Genomic DNA, 14,515 nt, shown 5'->3' on the forward strand with positions numbered 1-14,515 from the left:
TATAGTTGATGCAGGCAGTACAGTTTCATTTACTTGAAATGTGATGGAACAGGAGTCAACTGTCAACTTCTAGGTCCTGCAGTAGGTTCTGAATGGTTTTACCTTCTTTTGCTTGTCTCTTCCTATACCTATCCACACATTTTCTGCTGTCATGTCTCCACCTCCAATCCCATTGCCCTTTTACTATTACTTGTATCCCCATTCTCTGCCTTTTTTCAGTATCTTACTCAATCCTGGAGCTTCCCTTGGTCCTATGATAGTTACCCTTTCTACTACGATCTCCAAAGTAGACCCAATGACAGTAAGCCACAGATGCTGAAAACAAGCCCCATCCAATACACCATGAGATGAACCACCTGTACCACACCTCTACTTTTAGCCCCTAATACAGCAAAATTGAGTAACTCCTGATGTGCATGACAGATGCTTGCATTGTAGCCTTGTGTATTAATCAAAGTGAAAAGGACACTATTCCCTAATAATAATTTTAACAAACCCTTACCTAAAGTCAAAATGAAAGAGGAAAATATTTTCAGATACTGTCTGCAATTAAGGGTTGGGTTGTTTTTGTTTTTTTTTTTTTCCACTTTCTGAAGACAGTCAAGTGCGACATAGGGCAAAAACATAAGAGAGGACTGCCAATGAAATTAACAGTTAAACAATGAGCTGTTAAGAAAGTTGCTTAAGCAAAACTGTAGCTATTGCTGGAATAGAGGCTGCAGCACTTTGCTATTAACTCTGAACGACGTTTTTGCAAAATCATTGATTAACTTAATTCATGATTCACGCTGAATGTTAATGTTTCCAGGATGCTCAGCTCCATCTTTATTTTCTCATTTTGACTTCCTGCCTTGCCAGACAAACATGATTTTACCATTCAGCCAGCCACAGATCTTGGTCACAGAACTAAACCATCAGATTAATCAGGCTTTGCACTACTTTGAATTATGTAGCTAGAATTTTCAAGGACACCAGGGCAAAAAGGACTTCTTTCTGTCACAGCCACTGAACATGAGCACAAAAACCTTCTTATACTTCAAGTCTATTAGCAGCAAACAAGTATTCCTCATTAAAAAATAACACAAATTAATGTCTGCACTTTGCCTCTGCAGTCTGAGGAAATGGACCTGAATGAGAAGGGAAATCTGATGCCTATTCAAGAACCACTTATTTAAGCAAAAAATTGCATGGAGAAACACTTTATTTTCAAAAAATTTCTGATACTTACATCAAATTCATTTAATGCAGCGGCAAGTTCTCCTATACCAGTGTGCCCCTTGTTCTCATCAGTGGGCGAGGTGGCCTGGGCAGCATTGGAGATACCAGCAATTGCTTCCTGTACTTGCTTGAAGACATAATCTCTGTTGGCTCTAGTAGCTGCAACGTCAGGGTGACGGAGAAATGCTTGGGATGCAGTATACAACATAGTGGCGTTCTTCTTCAGAGCACCTCGAGCTGCAGCCATTTCATCCCTGCAGTGAGGATCTTTCAGTTCCTATACAAAACCACACAATTTTTATAGTTGTAAATTAAAATTTTCCTGTTAGAATGAATTGCCTACACAGCTTACGTATCCATGCATCAATACCATTCGGTGAGCTTGCAGAGATGGACTCAATGACAGAATCTACCCTAAGTCACAGAATGAAATCCCCCTCCTGCCCAAGAAAGTCCATTCCTTCTGCATAGCTACAGCTGTTAAATTCAGCACACATCTTCTTCACAAAGAGTCTATATGCTTCTCTTATTCAAAGACCTGCAGAAAATTTATATAAAACTTTCCCAATTAGTCTTCCTATTCAACTGTACTCAGTCTTCTGATAAATTCCATAAAGGCAACAGGAGTGCAACAATCCTGTTGCAGCAAGTGCCATATTTTTGTGAGTAGTATACCTATGCTCTCTGTAAAGCCATTAAAAGGTAGACCTTTAAAATAAATCAAAATAAAAATATTACCTTGATGAATAAGTTTTCAGCTTTTAAAGACAGTCGCCTTTCCTTCATATTTTGCTCTATTCCTCATATCATTTAGTGTTTAATGACATATACTTTCTTTTGGTTCCCCGATAACAAGTATCAGACACTGTGCAATATGTTACCAGAATAAGATGACATTGTATTATTGTTGTCTAATCTATGGATTTATTTAATCATAGGATATATCACATTGTCCATGAAAGCCTTTTAAACATTAGGTAAGGTAGTCCTAATGGTATTTATATGGAAAAACAAAACACTATTACTTCTATTTTAAAACTATGAACAAAGCAGTCTAGAGAGCTGAGTAGTTCTATGTTCACACATAGAATCTATGACAAAAATTAAAAAAGAACTCAGATATTCTGAATTTAACTGTTCTACCCATTGACTAATTTCAACCACACATGACTGACAGGTAGAAGTTTTAAGAGAGAATTTATGTCCTAAAAGCTCCATCAGGCTACAAAATAGACATGAAATGAAAATGTAAGAGTATCTAAGTAATAGGTTCTTCTAATGCTGTCAAGATTTTCCAGTTATATGGGAAAACTTACTTGCATTATAAAAATTCACTTTAAGAAAATTTTAAAAGTTTTATAATAAAGATTTTCTGTTTATTTTTACACCTCCAATAATAGCTTAAAAGATATATAACTTCATTAGTACCTTCACATTTTTGTCTTTTTCCCGTATTTGTAGCTATATTTCAAAATGGGAAGTGTCTGAACATACAGACTAGTACTGTCCATAGTGACTAGTTTTTACATTTTTAGCTATTTAATTTCAGTATAACTTTGAAAACATTCTACTTCATAAAAAAATACAATAGTGATACAGAAGTAAATTGCTATTACTGTAATGCAGAAAGTAAAGTAAATAGATAAATGAATATGGAACGCCAGCTTTCCAAATTCAGTGTGCTATGCAATAGAAAGGCAGCACGCCCCTGAATGATTCCAGGTGTTCAAATTCAGTCGAAGTTGGAGAGACCATATACAACTCCACAGTGACAACACTGTCTGGACTCTTAAAAAAAGCAGCAGTGTTCAGGAGCAAGCTATCTTTCTTGCAAAGATGTATAACTGCAGGCATTGAAAAAAATGTTATTGTGATTTTCTGGTCTTCTTTCTATCTGTCTTAGTAATGAATGGAGTACTTGGGGGTTTTTTGAGTATCTGAATATTACTAGTGGTGGGTTTGAACACGAAGTAGACATCTATTCTTCCTGATTTTGAATTATACGAGACTGCCAAAGAGCTCGTGCTTTACCAGCTGTCAGAGTGACCTCAAATTGCCACAGGTTAGAATTAAATGGGAATAATCATCAAATGAAAACTATCCTTAACCTGCTGAATCACTTGCCTTTTCACCCTTCATTCTGTTATTAATTGAATTAACTGAACTAAATTAATTAGAAAATTTTCTTAAAAGAAATTTTTGAAAAACTTCATCACACGCAAAAAAATGAATGTGATTAAATTATAGGCTATGACACAGCAATTACCTATTTTACATTTTAAACCAGACTTGGATATAAAATACAAGATCTTTAGGATCAGGACAGACTTTCTCAAGCACCAGCCTAAAATGTACTCACCTGTTGTCGTCTAGCAGCTACATAGTTCAGTTTTACCATCTCTTTTCCAAATTCTTTAAAGCGATTTGCTAAATCTTGCTCATTTGTTGCATTTTTCACTGCTTCTAGAGCTTCCTCTACCTAGAGCATGATATATCGACAGTGTTAACATGTTAAGCGGGATTCATTCTTTGACAAAGTCTATAACTATGCTACCCAATACTCTCTATTCTATGGACTCATTTTAGCTTTTACACCCATCACTGTACAGTGGCTTTATGACAGTGCCACTAGCTTTAATTAGATTTCTTAAAAGAGAGGCTGTCTAATTTGCACTCTGTGTTACTTCCCATTTAATGTACCTCGATACCACGTAGAACTAATGTAAAAGGCCTAACTATATTAATTTCCCCACTCACACTTATCAGATTAAATGTTTAATATCTGTGGTTTTCAAAACAAAATGGATAAATATATTAATGTGCAGTACCAGCTTTATGGGAAAACAAAGGGAAGTTATTAATCCTGCACATGAAATAACATTTTAAATGGAAACATAATCTTACCATTAAGATTTAAATTTACCCTGATATATCCAAAACGTTGTAACTTTGTGTAATATATGAAACAACAATAGATTGCACCCAGAATATATATATTATTTATTTTTCCTCAGATCTCAGCTTTCCTTTTTCTGTTACTTTAAAACTAAGAAAATCTACCAAAGAAAACATATCTGTGCTTACTCAGCCATGCTGTAGCTAACAGGCAAAGATATAAACCCCTGGTTATACCAACAAGTTAATCTACCAAATCTATTGTGAAACTTTATGTACAGCAAGAAAAAAAAATCTAAAGGGATAAAATGTTCTTCTAATGCAATAAGTAAAGGAAATTTTCCTGTGACTAGATGGGAATTCAAAGCTCTCCCTCACAAGGTAAAACTGCAATTCTGAGATTGAGAACTGAAAAGCTTTTATCCATCCTTTCTAAAATCTATTGCTTCAATTCATGAGAATGTGCATAAGCTTTCAATAACAAACAAATTTTCCCCTCAAAGAAAAATGGCTGATTCCAATGGGGACGTGCTCCTGTGCAGAAGCAGAGGTTTGCAGCTTACTCTCCAAATGCCACTGGGAATCCATTTATTCAGGACTAGCTTGCATCTAATGCATTTAGGAAAGCACAATTATGCGCAGAACCTGCTATTTTAACGTTTGTGTTGCTCTGTGTTTTCCTACCAGCGAGAGAAGATATTTTTATTTTGAGCTTTTACTTGATTACTGCAGATTTACAAATTACAGGGCAGTAGAGTATTAAACCCATAAATTTCTATTGGAAAAATGTATAATTCAAGCACATAAATCCATAGTTGTCATGCTGGAATTTTTATACTAAGTCTGAGAGTTGCAAGCTATACCTTATTCAGAATCCAATTACCTCTTCTTTTACTTTTAAAAAGAAGGGCAATTCTTACAGCTGAACTGACTGCCTTAACTATTAGCAGAAATTACCAAAGCATCGTTGAACTGTCTAATTTGTTCCTATAGGATTCAGTGCAAAATACGAACAACTTCCTTTCACACCAAGAAGCATTTATATTAAACTACCTGAATCTTTCATCTTTAATATATTTGGAATGCTGAGCACAGGCATGACAAACTGATAGACATTTTTGTTAAGTCCTGCCAGCTCCCTATAAAATAAAACTGCTAAAGAATTTGTTACAGATTCCACTCTGATAATCAGATTTCAAAAACTGCTGATAATACACTATTGTGTCAGTCTGAGCTCAAGCCCATGAAATTCCAAAACGAAGAAACTAGTAATGAGAAGTATTAGAAAGCGTGTAAGCACAAACCCCTTGTTTATTGCAATTTCTTTTAGAAATTCATGTCAGGGCAAGTTCTCGATCTTCAGAAAAACACAACTTTACTCAACTGCACAGATGTGTTCCTCTGATTAACTTGCATGTAATTAATTACAATACTCATAATTTTGTATGTTCATGATCACATACTATATTAGTATATGCTATTTTATGAGCATTACACAAGCTGCACTGCAATAAGAACTATTACTAATTTTAGTAACGCAAATGATAATCTGTAGAAATAACCAAGTATCCTTCCAGAAAATATCTGCCTATATTCACTCTAAAACATAATTAAAATGCATTATTTCCTAAGAAGTCTCTGACATGCTTTCAGTGAAAACTGATTACAGTACATTTCCATATAAATCAGGCTTCATAATTTTGACATGCAGAATTATTTCAGTTTATTATTTTTATGTTTAACTTATATTTGTCTTTGCATGTTACCTTAGAGTCAAAATGAGTGCTGTTCTTTTGCCAATTTTGTACAATACCAACACTTTTTTTCTTTCTTAGTAATTTCATTTTTTTTCCCATCTAAAACTAGTTAGCGTTATATAATGGTAAGAGAAAAATATTTATACAGTTTATCTTCAGAAATTAATTACCCTTTTTAACCTAACAAAAATTAAAATGCTAAAAAAACCCACACCAACCAAAAATTAAAAACAAATGTAAGGTCCTTAAGTTGAATTTTGCTGAAAACAACCAGAAATGCCTGGTTTCTTGGAAACAGCATTCATAATAACATCTGATAAACACAGAGATTACAAACCACACTGCCATACACTGCCCTTGCAAATCTAGGGCGTAAACTGTGTAAGTAAACACACCCACTTATAAAACAGTATTGGACATTTGTGTTTTACATAACATAGTACACTGCTATAACAGAAGGAAGAAATCTCAGATGTGATAACAGTATTTCTCAGAGCCTATGAAAGAGCTTGAATCTAAATTTTAATCATACTGTTTAGAAGAAAACTGTTGTTTATAATATTGAAGTGTTAGCCTCACTAGCAAAAGACTATTTGAATTACAATTGCGTGGACTATTATAGTAGAGAAAAATTAAAAGCATATTCGAGAGACAATGCTTACACTGCACATAATCAGAGCCCCATGCTGACACGAGAGCAGCACTTTGTTCATTAGAGCAGAGCTCACTAGACTCTGTGCAGAAAAATCTGTTTTTCATTATAAAAACTGTTTTCAAACTGTTGAAGTTATCTGCACAGTTTGCAAGTTGAAGGGTTCTCATTGTTTTTTTCCACAACATAGCACTGTTGTACAATTACCCTGCTAAAAAGACAAATAAAAAAAAAGCCAAACAAAAAAACCCAACACACACACACAAAATCAAAACCAACAACAAAAAAACCCTTTCTGGACAGTTATTAAAAAGAAATAACTCTTCATCCCCTCTGCTAAACTCACACATGTAATCTGCTGGCTTTAAATACTCTATATGTAATTTTCTGCAAATTTTTGTTTTGTTTCAGATTTTTTTGTTTCTTTATTTATGCAATAAAAGTGAAATAGTCTAATAACTAGCAAAAATAAATAAAATAAACATTTCCCAGTTTCAACTGCAAAGTTTTAATATTCTTGTATAGAAACGGGAATGGCAGCAACCAAAAGTGAATATAAATCTACACCAAATTATCTGGCAATCTTTAATTCCTCTTTATTTTGTCTCTCTTTTTGATGACTGATTAAGACACTTGTACGATTGTCTCACTCCAAATTAAAGATCCAATCTTTTGATACATGCAGAAGTCGTGCAGGGAAAAAAAGTAGAACAACTGTAATACCTAAACTTTACCACAAGATAGCAATACTCCACAAGTACCGAGGTAGCAAGCCACCGGAGTTAAGATGTGAGGTGAGTTAGGTAAATGTACCTGTTTTGTTCAGAGAGCTGCTTAACAGCAGTATTAGTCCAGTCACTGAAAATATTTAAGAACTTTAACTCCTCAAAAGTTATTTTTCTGCAAAATTAGAAAATAATTCAGACTAATGTAGAAATGTGTTATCTCCTACCTTTTTATCAGCACTTTAAGAAAAAGCAGTGAAACAGTAAGAAATATGAACAGTGATACCCATTACTGAGTTATTCCCTATTTTTCTACACACAAAAAACATGCAAAACCAATACAGAATATTAAAAATGCATACAATTTTCAGATGTGATAGAAGCCTCATGACATCAGCCATATCAGCCAGGATGAGTAAGCGAGTGACAGCAGAAAGCAAGGCACGAGCAGCCCGCACCATGGTGCCTCGTTTTACTGAGGAGCATGGGTCATCAGCAAACTCCGAAGAGGCAATTCTCATTGTTTCTCCTAGAATTGGGGTGGGGGGTGGGGGTGGGAAAAAAGTCATGAAAGGTAAGTTGTACACTTCTATTTTCTTAAAGACAGTATAAACAACTCGCTAAAACTAACTGCTGTCAGAAAAGAATTAATGGTGTAGTTACTAAATATTGAATTCCTCAGGAGAAAGATATTTTTTAAATTTGTAGCAACTGCCTCAATACTCTCTGCCTTTTTTTGTTCTAGAGCAGCCACCTGTAACAACTAAAAAGGCAACCAAAACACCAAGACAGGTTGCTTGGGTGCAACCAGCACAGCATAAGAAAACCAGCAGCGTGTGTTACAGAAATAGAGAGCTCACATGCACTGGTAGGGAGGATGGGACATAGCACTCCAGCTGTATTAGCCTAACTGTACCTCTCTACAATTCTGCCTTCAAACTGCTCGCTTCTGCTCCTCAGTCCTTGCCCCCTTGCTCAGATACTCACTCTGCTCTCATCCACCTGGAAGAGCTATCACTCCTATTAATTTCCTCCCCCCGCTCACCCAATCATAGAATCATAGAATTGTTTAGGTTGGGTAAGACCTTTAAGACCATCGAGTCCAACCGTTAACGTAGCACTGTCAAGGCCACCACTAAACCATCTCCCCAAGTGCCACAGCTACATGGTTTTTGAACACCTCCAGGGACAGTGACTCCCGCCTGTCCCCGGGCAGCCTGTGCCAGCGCCTGCCAGCCCTCTCGGTGCAGAATGTTCCCTCACACCCAATCTCACCCTCCCCTGGCGCAACGTGAGGCCGTTTGCTCTCGTCCTGTCGCTGGTTCCTGGGGAGCAGAGACCGACCCCCCTGGCTACAGCCTCCTGCCAGGCCGTTGCAGAGCCACCGGGTCCCCCCCAGCCCCCTTCTCTCCAGGCTGACCCCCCCGCCCCCCCAGGCTGGTGCCCCAGCCCCTGCCCGGCTCTGGACACGCTCCAGCCCCTCAGTGTCTGTCTGGCCGTGAGGGGCCCAACGCTGAGCCCAGGCCCCGCGGGGCGGCCCCACCAGTGCCCAGGGCAGGGGGACGGGCGCTGCCCCGGCCCTGCCGGCCACACCGTTTCGGACACCGGCTGGGACGCTGCTGGCCTCCTGGGCCACCTGGGCACGCTGGGGGCTCATGCCCAGCCGCTGCCGCCCAGCCCCCCCGGGCCCTGTCCCGCCGGGCAGTTCCCAGCCCCCTGCCCCCAGCCCACAGCTGCCGGGGGCTGGTGTGACCCAGGGGCAGGGTCCGGCACTCAGCCCTGGGGACCCTCATGGTTCCCTTTATGACCATCACTGCTGTGATTTTACCACCCAATGTCCTCTACCGACTCTACCTATTCACCATCCCAAACCACCCAGATATCTCTATTGCTGCATCTTCCTGGACAGCGCAACTGTCTTGTATCACAAGTGAAACATGCTGGTGCCTCAGCACATTATTCCTCTTCAATTCCAGCAACAAACATCTTATTCAACATGGTACTTGGTAACTAAATCAAGATTTTAAAGGATGAAATTTACTAATACTTCCATCTGCTAAAAAGCACTAAGTACTTTTCATTCTTTCTTAATGCTCCCAGCACTGAAAGGGCTTCTATTCTTTTTGTAAAGATGAGATCTAACAGCTTTCAACTACTATAGGAAATAGTGCTTGTTATGGAACAGAATAAGTTAGAATATAGTAGGAAAAGGAGGACAGGGAGAAACTGAGGGAAATATCGGATTGGAAAGGGTGAGCCAGGGACAGTGCAGTGCATTCAGAGAAGTAGGCAAGATACCAATGGCAAAGACCTTGAAATCAGGAAGTAGGAACAATTCCACCCCGCCATATTCACAAGGAATAAATTGCATAATTGGCCATAATTTATTTATTTTTAAATCATAACCGTCTTTCAGTGATTTGATAACTTATTTTAAGCCAACACAGAACATGAAGCTCAACCAAAAAGGAAACATTACATTAAATTACAGGCAAATGTGGTGAACATCACAAGGAAATCAGGTAAATTCTGATATGTAAGAAAGACTTAGCAAATGAAAAATAAATAGCACACCTCTGGAAATCAAATAAACTAATAGTTTAATGCAGTGGTAACTGAAAAAGAATGGCACATATCTTTTCCTTTCATATATGACTCACAGAAGACTGTGAAGGGCGTTGTGCCACAGGATGTTTCTTTTTTTGTAACCACCAGAAAAGCAGTAATATAGAACACAGACCACACAGAAACGTAGAACATATATCAGTCCATAATTTTCCAAAACAATTCCAGACACATTAATTATTTTTTTCAATAATCATTAAGAAAACAGAATGATGCATTTGTAGTTCAAAAGTTACTCGTAAAACAGTATGGTTCTAGATGTAGGAACAGGAACCTGGACCTGTAACTAAGACAAAAATCTGAATATATATACTAATAAATATACTGTAAGCATTTGCTGTAACAACAGAAGTCAAAGCCAACTGACTCCTAATTGTGATGAGAACATGAAGGATGAATTGACCAGAATGAAGAACTGAATATTAAATGCTGAGGCCTCCAGAAAAGTTCACTAATTCAAGAAGGCTATTAGAATGGTTTTGAGTAAGCCCCAATCTTTAAGAGCTGATACAAACTAGTAGCATGTTATTCTAAGCAACAGGGAAAACATGCATCACTTGCTGTCTAACTTTATGCTTGTAGGAAATGGGTGATTACACCACCTTACTTAACAGTGTCAGCAGAAAAATAATGAACTAAAAATGCATCATCTTCCTTCACAATGCAAGAAACAGGAAAAAAAATTATACATTAAAAATAGAAATTCAGAGATGTTATTATGAGAAAAACATGGCTGTGTATTTTAAAGCACTTCAAAAGACTATGGAAAACAACCCAGTATAGAAACCTCTAAACCCAAATCCTAGGCTCTCACTGTCTCCACAGACAGGAACAACTCAGCTGTATCTGCACCCTGTCATGTACCAGCTGATGAGTCTTGCTCAGAGCCAGCACTAATTAGGTTAGACTGTGCCACACTGATGACTCAAGATCCAAGCTAGTGTAGCTGCGTAGGGCTGCCCTGCTGTTATGCAGCTTTACTAACTAGCTTGGGTATCTCCAAAAGGTATTGTGTTCTGCTCTATAGACTTGTTAAAAGTCTTTCAAATAACCCAACCTATCTATGGAGCACAATCCCATTGATATATTACTTGGAATTACACTGTGGCTATGCCAAACAAAAACTCATTTTTAAGACAAGCTACTGACTTAGTTTTGTACTGTTACCATTTGCCGAAAGAAAGCTCTGTATGCAAGCTGTTTTTAAAAAACAAAAAAATCAGCATTCTCTAAATGTATCTTAAATTTTCAAAAGATTCTGTATTTCAGCTTGGCTGTTACAATCTTCTTTTCAAACCACAAATTAATTCATAGAATACTTTGTGCCTCCGCAGATGAATTAATAGGTTCGTGTTCATTTTCACCTATTCTGCTACTATACTACCTGAAAACCCACTCTGTATTTTCTCCATGACACTTTCAATGAGAGAGAAATAGCATGTACTCTGCCTTGCCAGGACAACACACACATTGCCCTACCAGCCAGCTAGTGGCAAAGACAATGTGGAATTTTACCTGTCTTGGTGTGAACACAAGTCTGAGGTTTTATTTTGTTGTCTTCTCCCCTTCTTGATTTTTTTTTTTTTTTACTTTTTAAATTATGTTGAGATTTTTATGCATAGGTTGAAACTGGACAGTAATTTAAATATACTAGGAATTGTCAACAGATCAACAATTATACAAGCCTTATTTCCCTGGGAAATCAGTTTGAAAAAGGAGCAAACATCATTTCAAAGGAGATTTTATATTATTCCAAAATTTGCTATTATTAAAAAATAAAAAATAAATCCTGTTTGTCTCCAGCATAGAAACTCAGAAAGAAAGTACTTATAATGTGAAATCAAAGCACATTTACATTCTTTTAAGACCATTATAACAGCATTAAAAAAAATAAAAATCCCAGATGGCATAACTTCCCATAAGGTCAGGCAAATAGTGAGGGAGAGACTTAAGACAGTCACAGTGGATAATTCCCATCAGAACTCTTTTCCTTATTATATTACCATTATGACTGTGTGTACTTACTATAATTTGTGTGTAGTGTATCTTGGATGATAAGCTGATAATAGCTAATTTCAGTAGAAAAATGCTCATTTCTAAGGCTGCATACTTTTCTTGGATTTCTGTAAGGTTACCGAAACTCTCAAAAGATTTCTTAAGAGACAATGAACAAATGACCATTGTCAGATAAACAGAAAAAAAAAATCTAAACATGCTTAAATGTTGTGTTGCTCAGCATCTAGGTACCTGGTCTCTGCAGAGAAACCATAAGGTTTCTGCAGAGGAGGACCAAAGATCGCTGTACCTATGTTCCTTTGCATTTTACCCATGTGCCAAAAAAACCACTGAAACCAGGAGCAAGGAACTCTGAAGCCATAAAGAATTTTCTGACACATATTTTAATTCAAGCAGGTATTGGAAAAATTTATCAACAACTCATGACTGAGAGGGTGCTAAAAATTGGGAATTAAATTTCCACAAATCTTTCTATTGTTATTATTATTATTGAGTCAGTAACTCAAAATATTCTACGTAAAAGGAGAGGCTGAGAGCGACCACATAATAGCTTAGAGTCTAGGATGTTGGCAAGGGTTAGATTTGAATTTCCTAATCTGGTAATGTGATCCAACTATGGAAGACTGGATTCATCTTATCAGTGTAAGAATTGGGAAAGCATCACCTCCCTTTCAGTTACTTTTTAAAGAAAAACAACTATCACAGCTTTTTTTAGAAAGTTTGATACAGCATGCACTTAGAACCTATGTAGCTGATTTGAACCCAAGGGGATGCATACAACTGTGTGAAAAGCCCAGCAAGGTTTTCTCTCATATTAAGTTCTAAGTTGGATGCAGATGAGATGGAAGTGATTCTGAGCATGCAGCAGCAACACTTTTGTATGTGAAGGTACATGAAACTCCAGGTATATCCAGAATGAAATGGCAGCCAAAGAAAGCTTTGGATTGTGGAAGAGGATGCTTGCAAAATATTTAACTTCTACTTTGGTCCTAAGGAGTTTTTACCATTTTCTGTCAAATAACCAGTCTGCAGCTTCAGATAAAAATAAATAATATTGAACTATGAAAGAAGGAAATAATATTTGATAATTTGCCAGCGCACCAGGAAAACAAGCTGGAAAATTTTCTTCTTAGGTTTGACTACCCAAGGAGATAGCAGTAGCAAATATATTTGAAAATCAACACTGCTGGACAGAGGGAAAAATATATGGAGAGTCAAAAAAAGGATTAAAATGTTTGGATTAGTTATTTAAGCTTAGAAAGCTCAAGTTAGGTGAAATAAATCTTCTCTGAAATAATTAAGCAGCAGGTACTTAATACGCATAAAAACTCAGCAAATCTAAAAAGTATTAATATAGAAGTTCATAGCAGGTTGTTTAATAAAGAACTACTAGTTCCCAATTTAAGATCTAATAACCTAGAAAACTAGGGGTTACGGAGGAGGAAGTCTATCTCAGTGCTAATTAACATATTTTTATCTTTGTACAGCAATGGTATCAAACCTTAGGCCAAAGGTAATGTTGGAGCTACAGCTACTCAAATTATTTTTCAGAGAAACCTTTTTATCTGGAAAAAGCCAACCCTACTTCCAGTTATCCATTTATTTCCAAATTAATTTGAAGTTATTCTGTAATCTATATTAAATTACTTTCAGTGAAAATTAGGTCAATGCAAGCAGCACAGACATCTTGAGTCACCAGGTCTGCTTCCTTGCCACTGCAGACAGTCATGTCACAATATAATTAATAATAATTTTAGTATGATAATAACTACACTCATAAACTTATCAAGCTTCCATCTTAGAAACAGCTCAGTCATTTAACCCCAATTAATCCTACTGGAAGCAGGAAACTCATTCCAAACTAACTCCAGAATCTGACAGGTTTTTTTCATTAGAGACAATTTAATTGCCATACTGACTGTACTATTAGATAATTTATAGCCATTCCTTCTCATGCCCCATTTGTCCTTCCATTTAAGTAAGTATCCTTCCTCCACTGTGCTTCCTATTGTGCCTTTTTTTGCTTCATGCATTTTTGCAATGAGCCATGACAGATTAATGCCTTCAGTCTCCTCTTATTGCATAGAATATCCATTCCTGTAATGATTACAGCAGCCCTATGAAACAATTATGTTTCTGAAATACATCTGATTAGAACTGCAGCTTTCTAGGTCATATCAGTTGCAGCTACGAGAAATACTTCACCTGATACCTTGCAGGATTTGTATACCTGTTTTGTGAGACATACAGATTCAGCCACTTTCTTATTAAGAGCCATACACAAATTCCTTGGCACCTTGCTTTGAGAAAAGAGTGTGCATTTAATTTACATTTTGTAAATGATGAGTCTTAGTTGGGTTAAAAGTGATTTAAAAAACATAGAATATTCAGAGGAGAAATCCCCTATTAACCACATAGGAAATGTTTATCATTAAAAAAAAAAAAAGGAAGAAAACAAAACCAAAAGCCCAAATGAAAACAAAAAACAACCAAACAACAAAAAAAAACCACCCCAAAGAAACCACCACCAACATAAAACCTAACAGTGAAATTCAGCTTCATTTCTGAATTCTAATGATTACCAGTAGCACAGCTACTAATAAACACCTGCAGGGAGGGTGCCAAGA

General features: G+C 36.9%; 1 protein-coding gene across 2 annotated transcripts in view; it reads right to left on the reverse strand.

The window, feature by feature from the left end:
• Positions 1 to 14,515, reverse strand: part of CTNNA2 (catenin alpha 2) — a 515,202-nt gene that overhangs the window by 372,434 nt on the left and 128,253 nt on the right. For both annotated transcript variants that reach the window (XM_037387521.1, XM_037387510.1), the window contains exons 4-6: positions 7,610 to 7,776; positions 3,578 to 3,697; positions 1,229 to 1,495 (exon numbers count right to left, since the gene is read on the reverse strand). In XM_037387521.1, the coding sequence (XP_037243418.1) occupies positions 1,229 to 1,495; positions 3,578 to 3,697; positions 7,610 to 7,776 (554 nt within the window). The remainder of the gene's footprint in view (positions 1 to 1,228; positions 1,496 to 3,577; positions 3,698 to 7,609; positions 7,777 to 14,515) is intronic.

The sequence above is a fragment of the Falco rusticolus genome, chromosome 1 (assembly GCF_015220075.1).
Source record: "Falco rusticolus isolate bFalRus1 chromosome 1, bFalRus1.pri, whole genome shotgun sequence".
Taxonomy (NCBI): domain Eukaryota; kingdom Metazoa; phylum Chordata; class Aves; order Falconiformes; family Falconidae; genus Falco; species Falco rusticolus.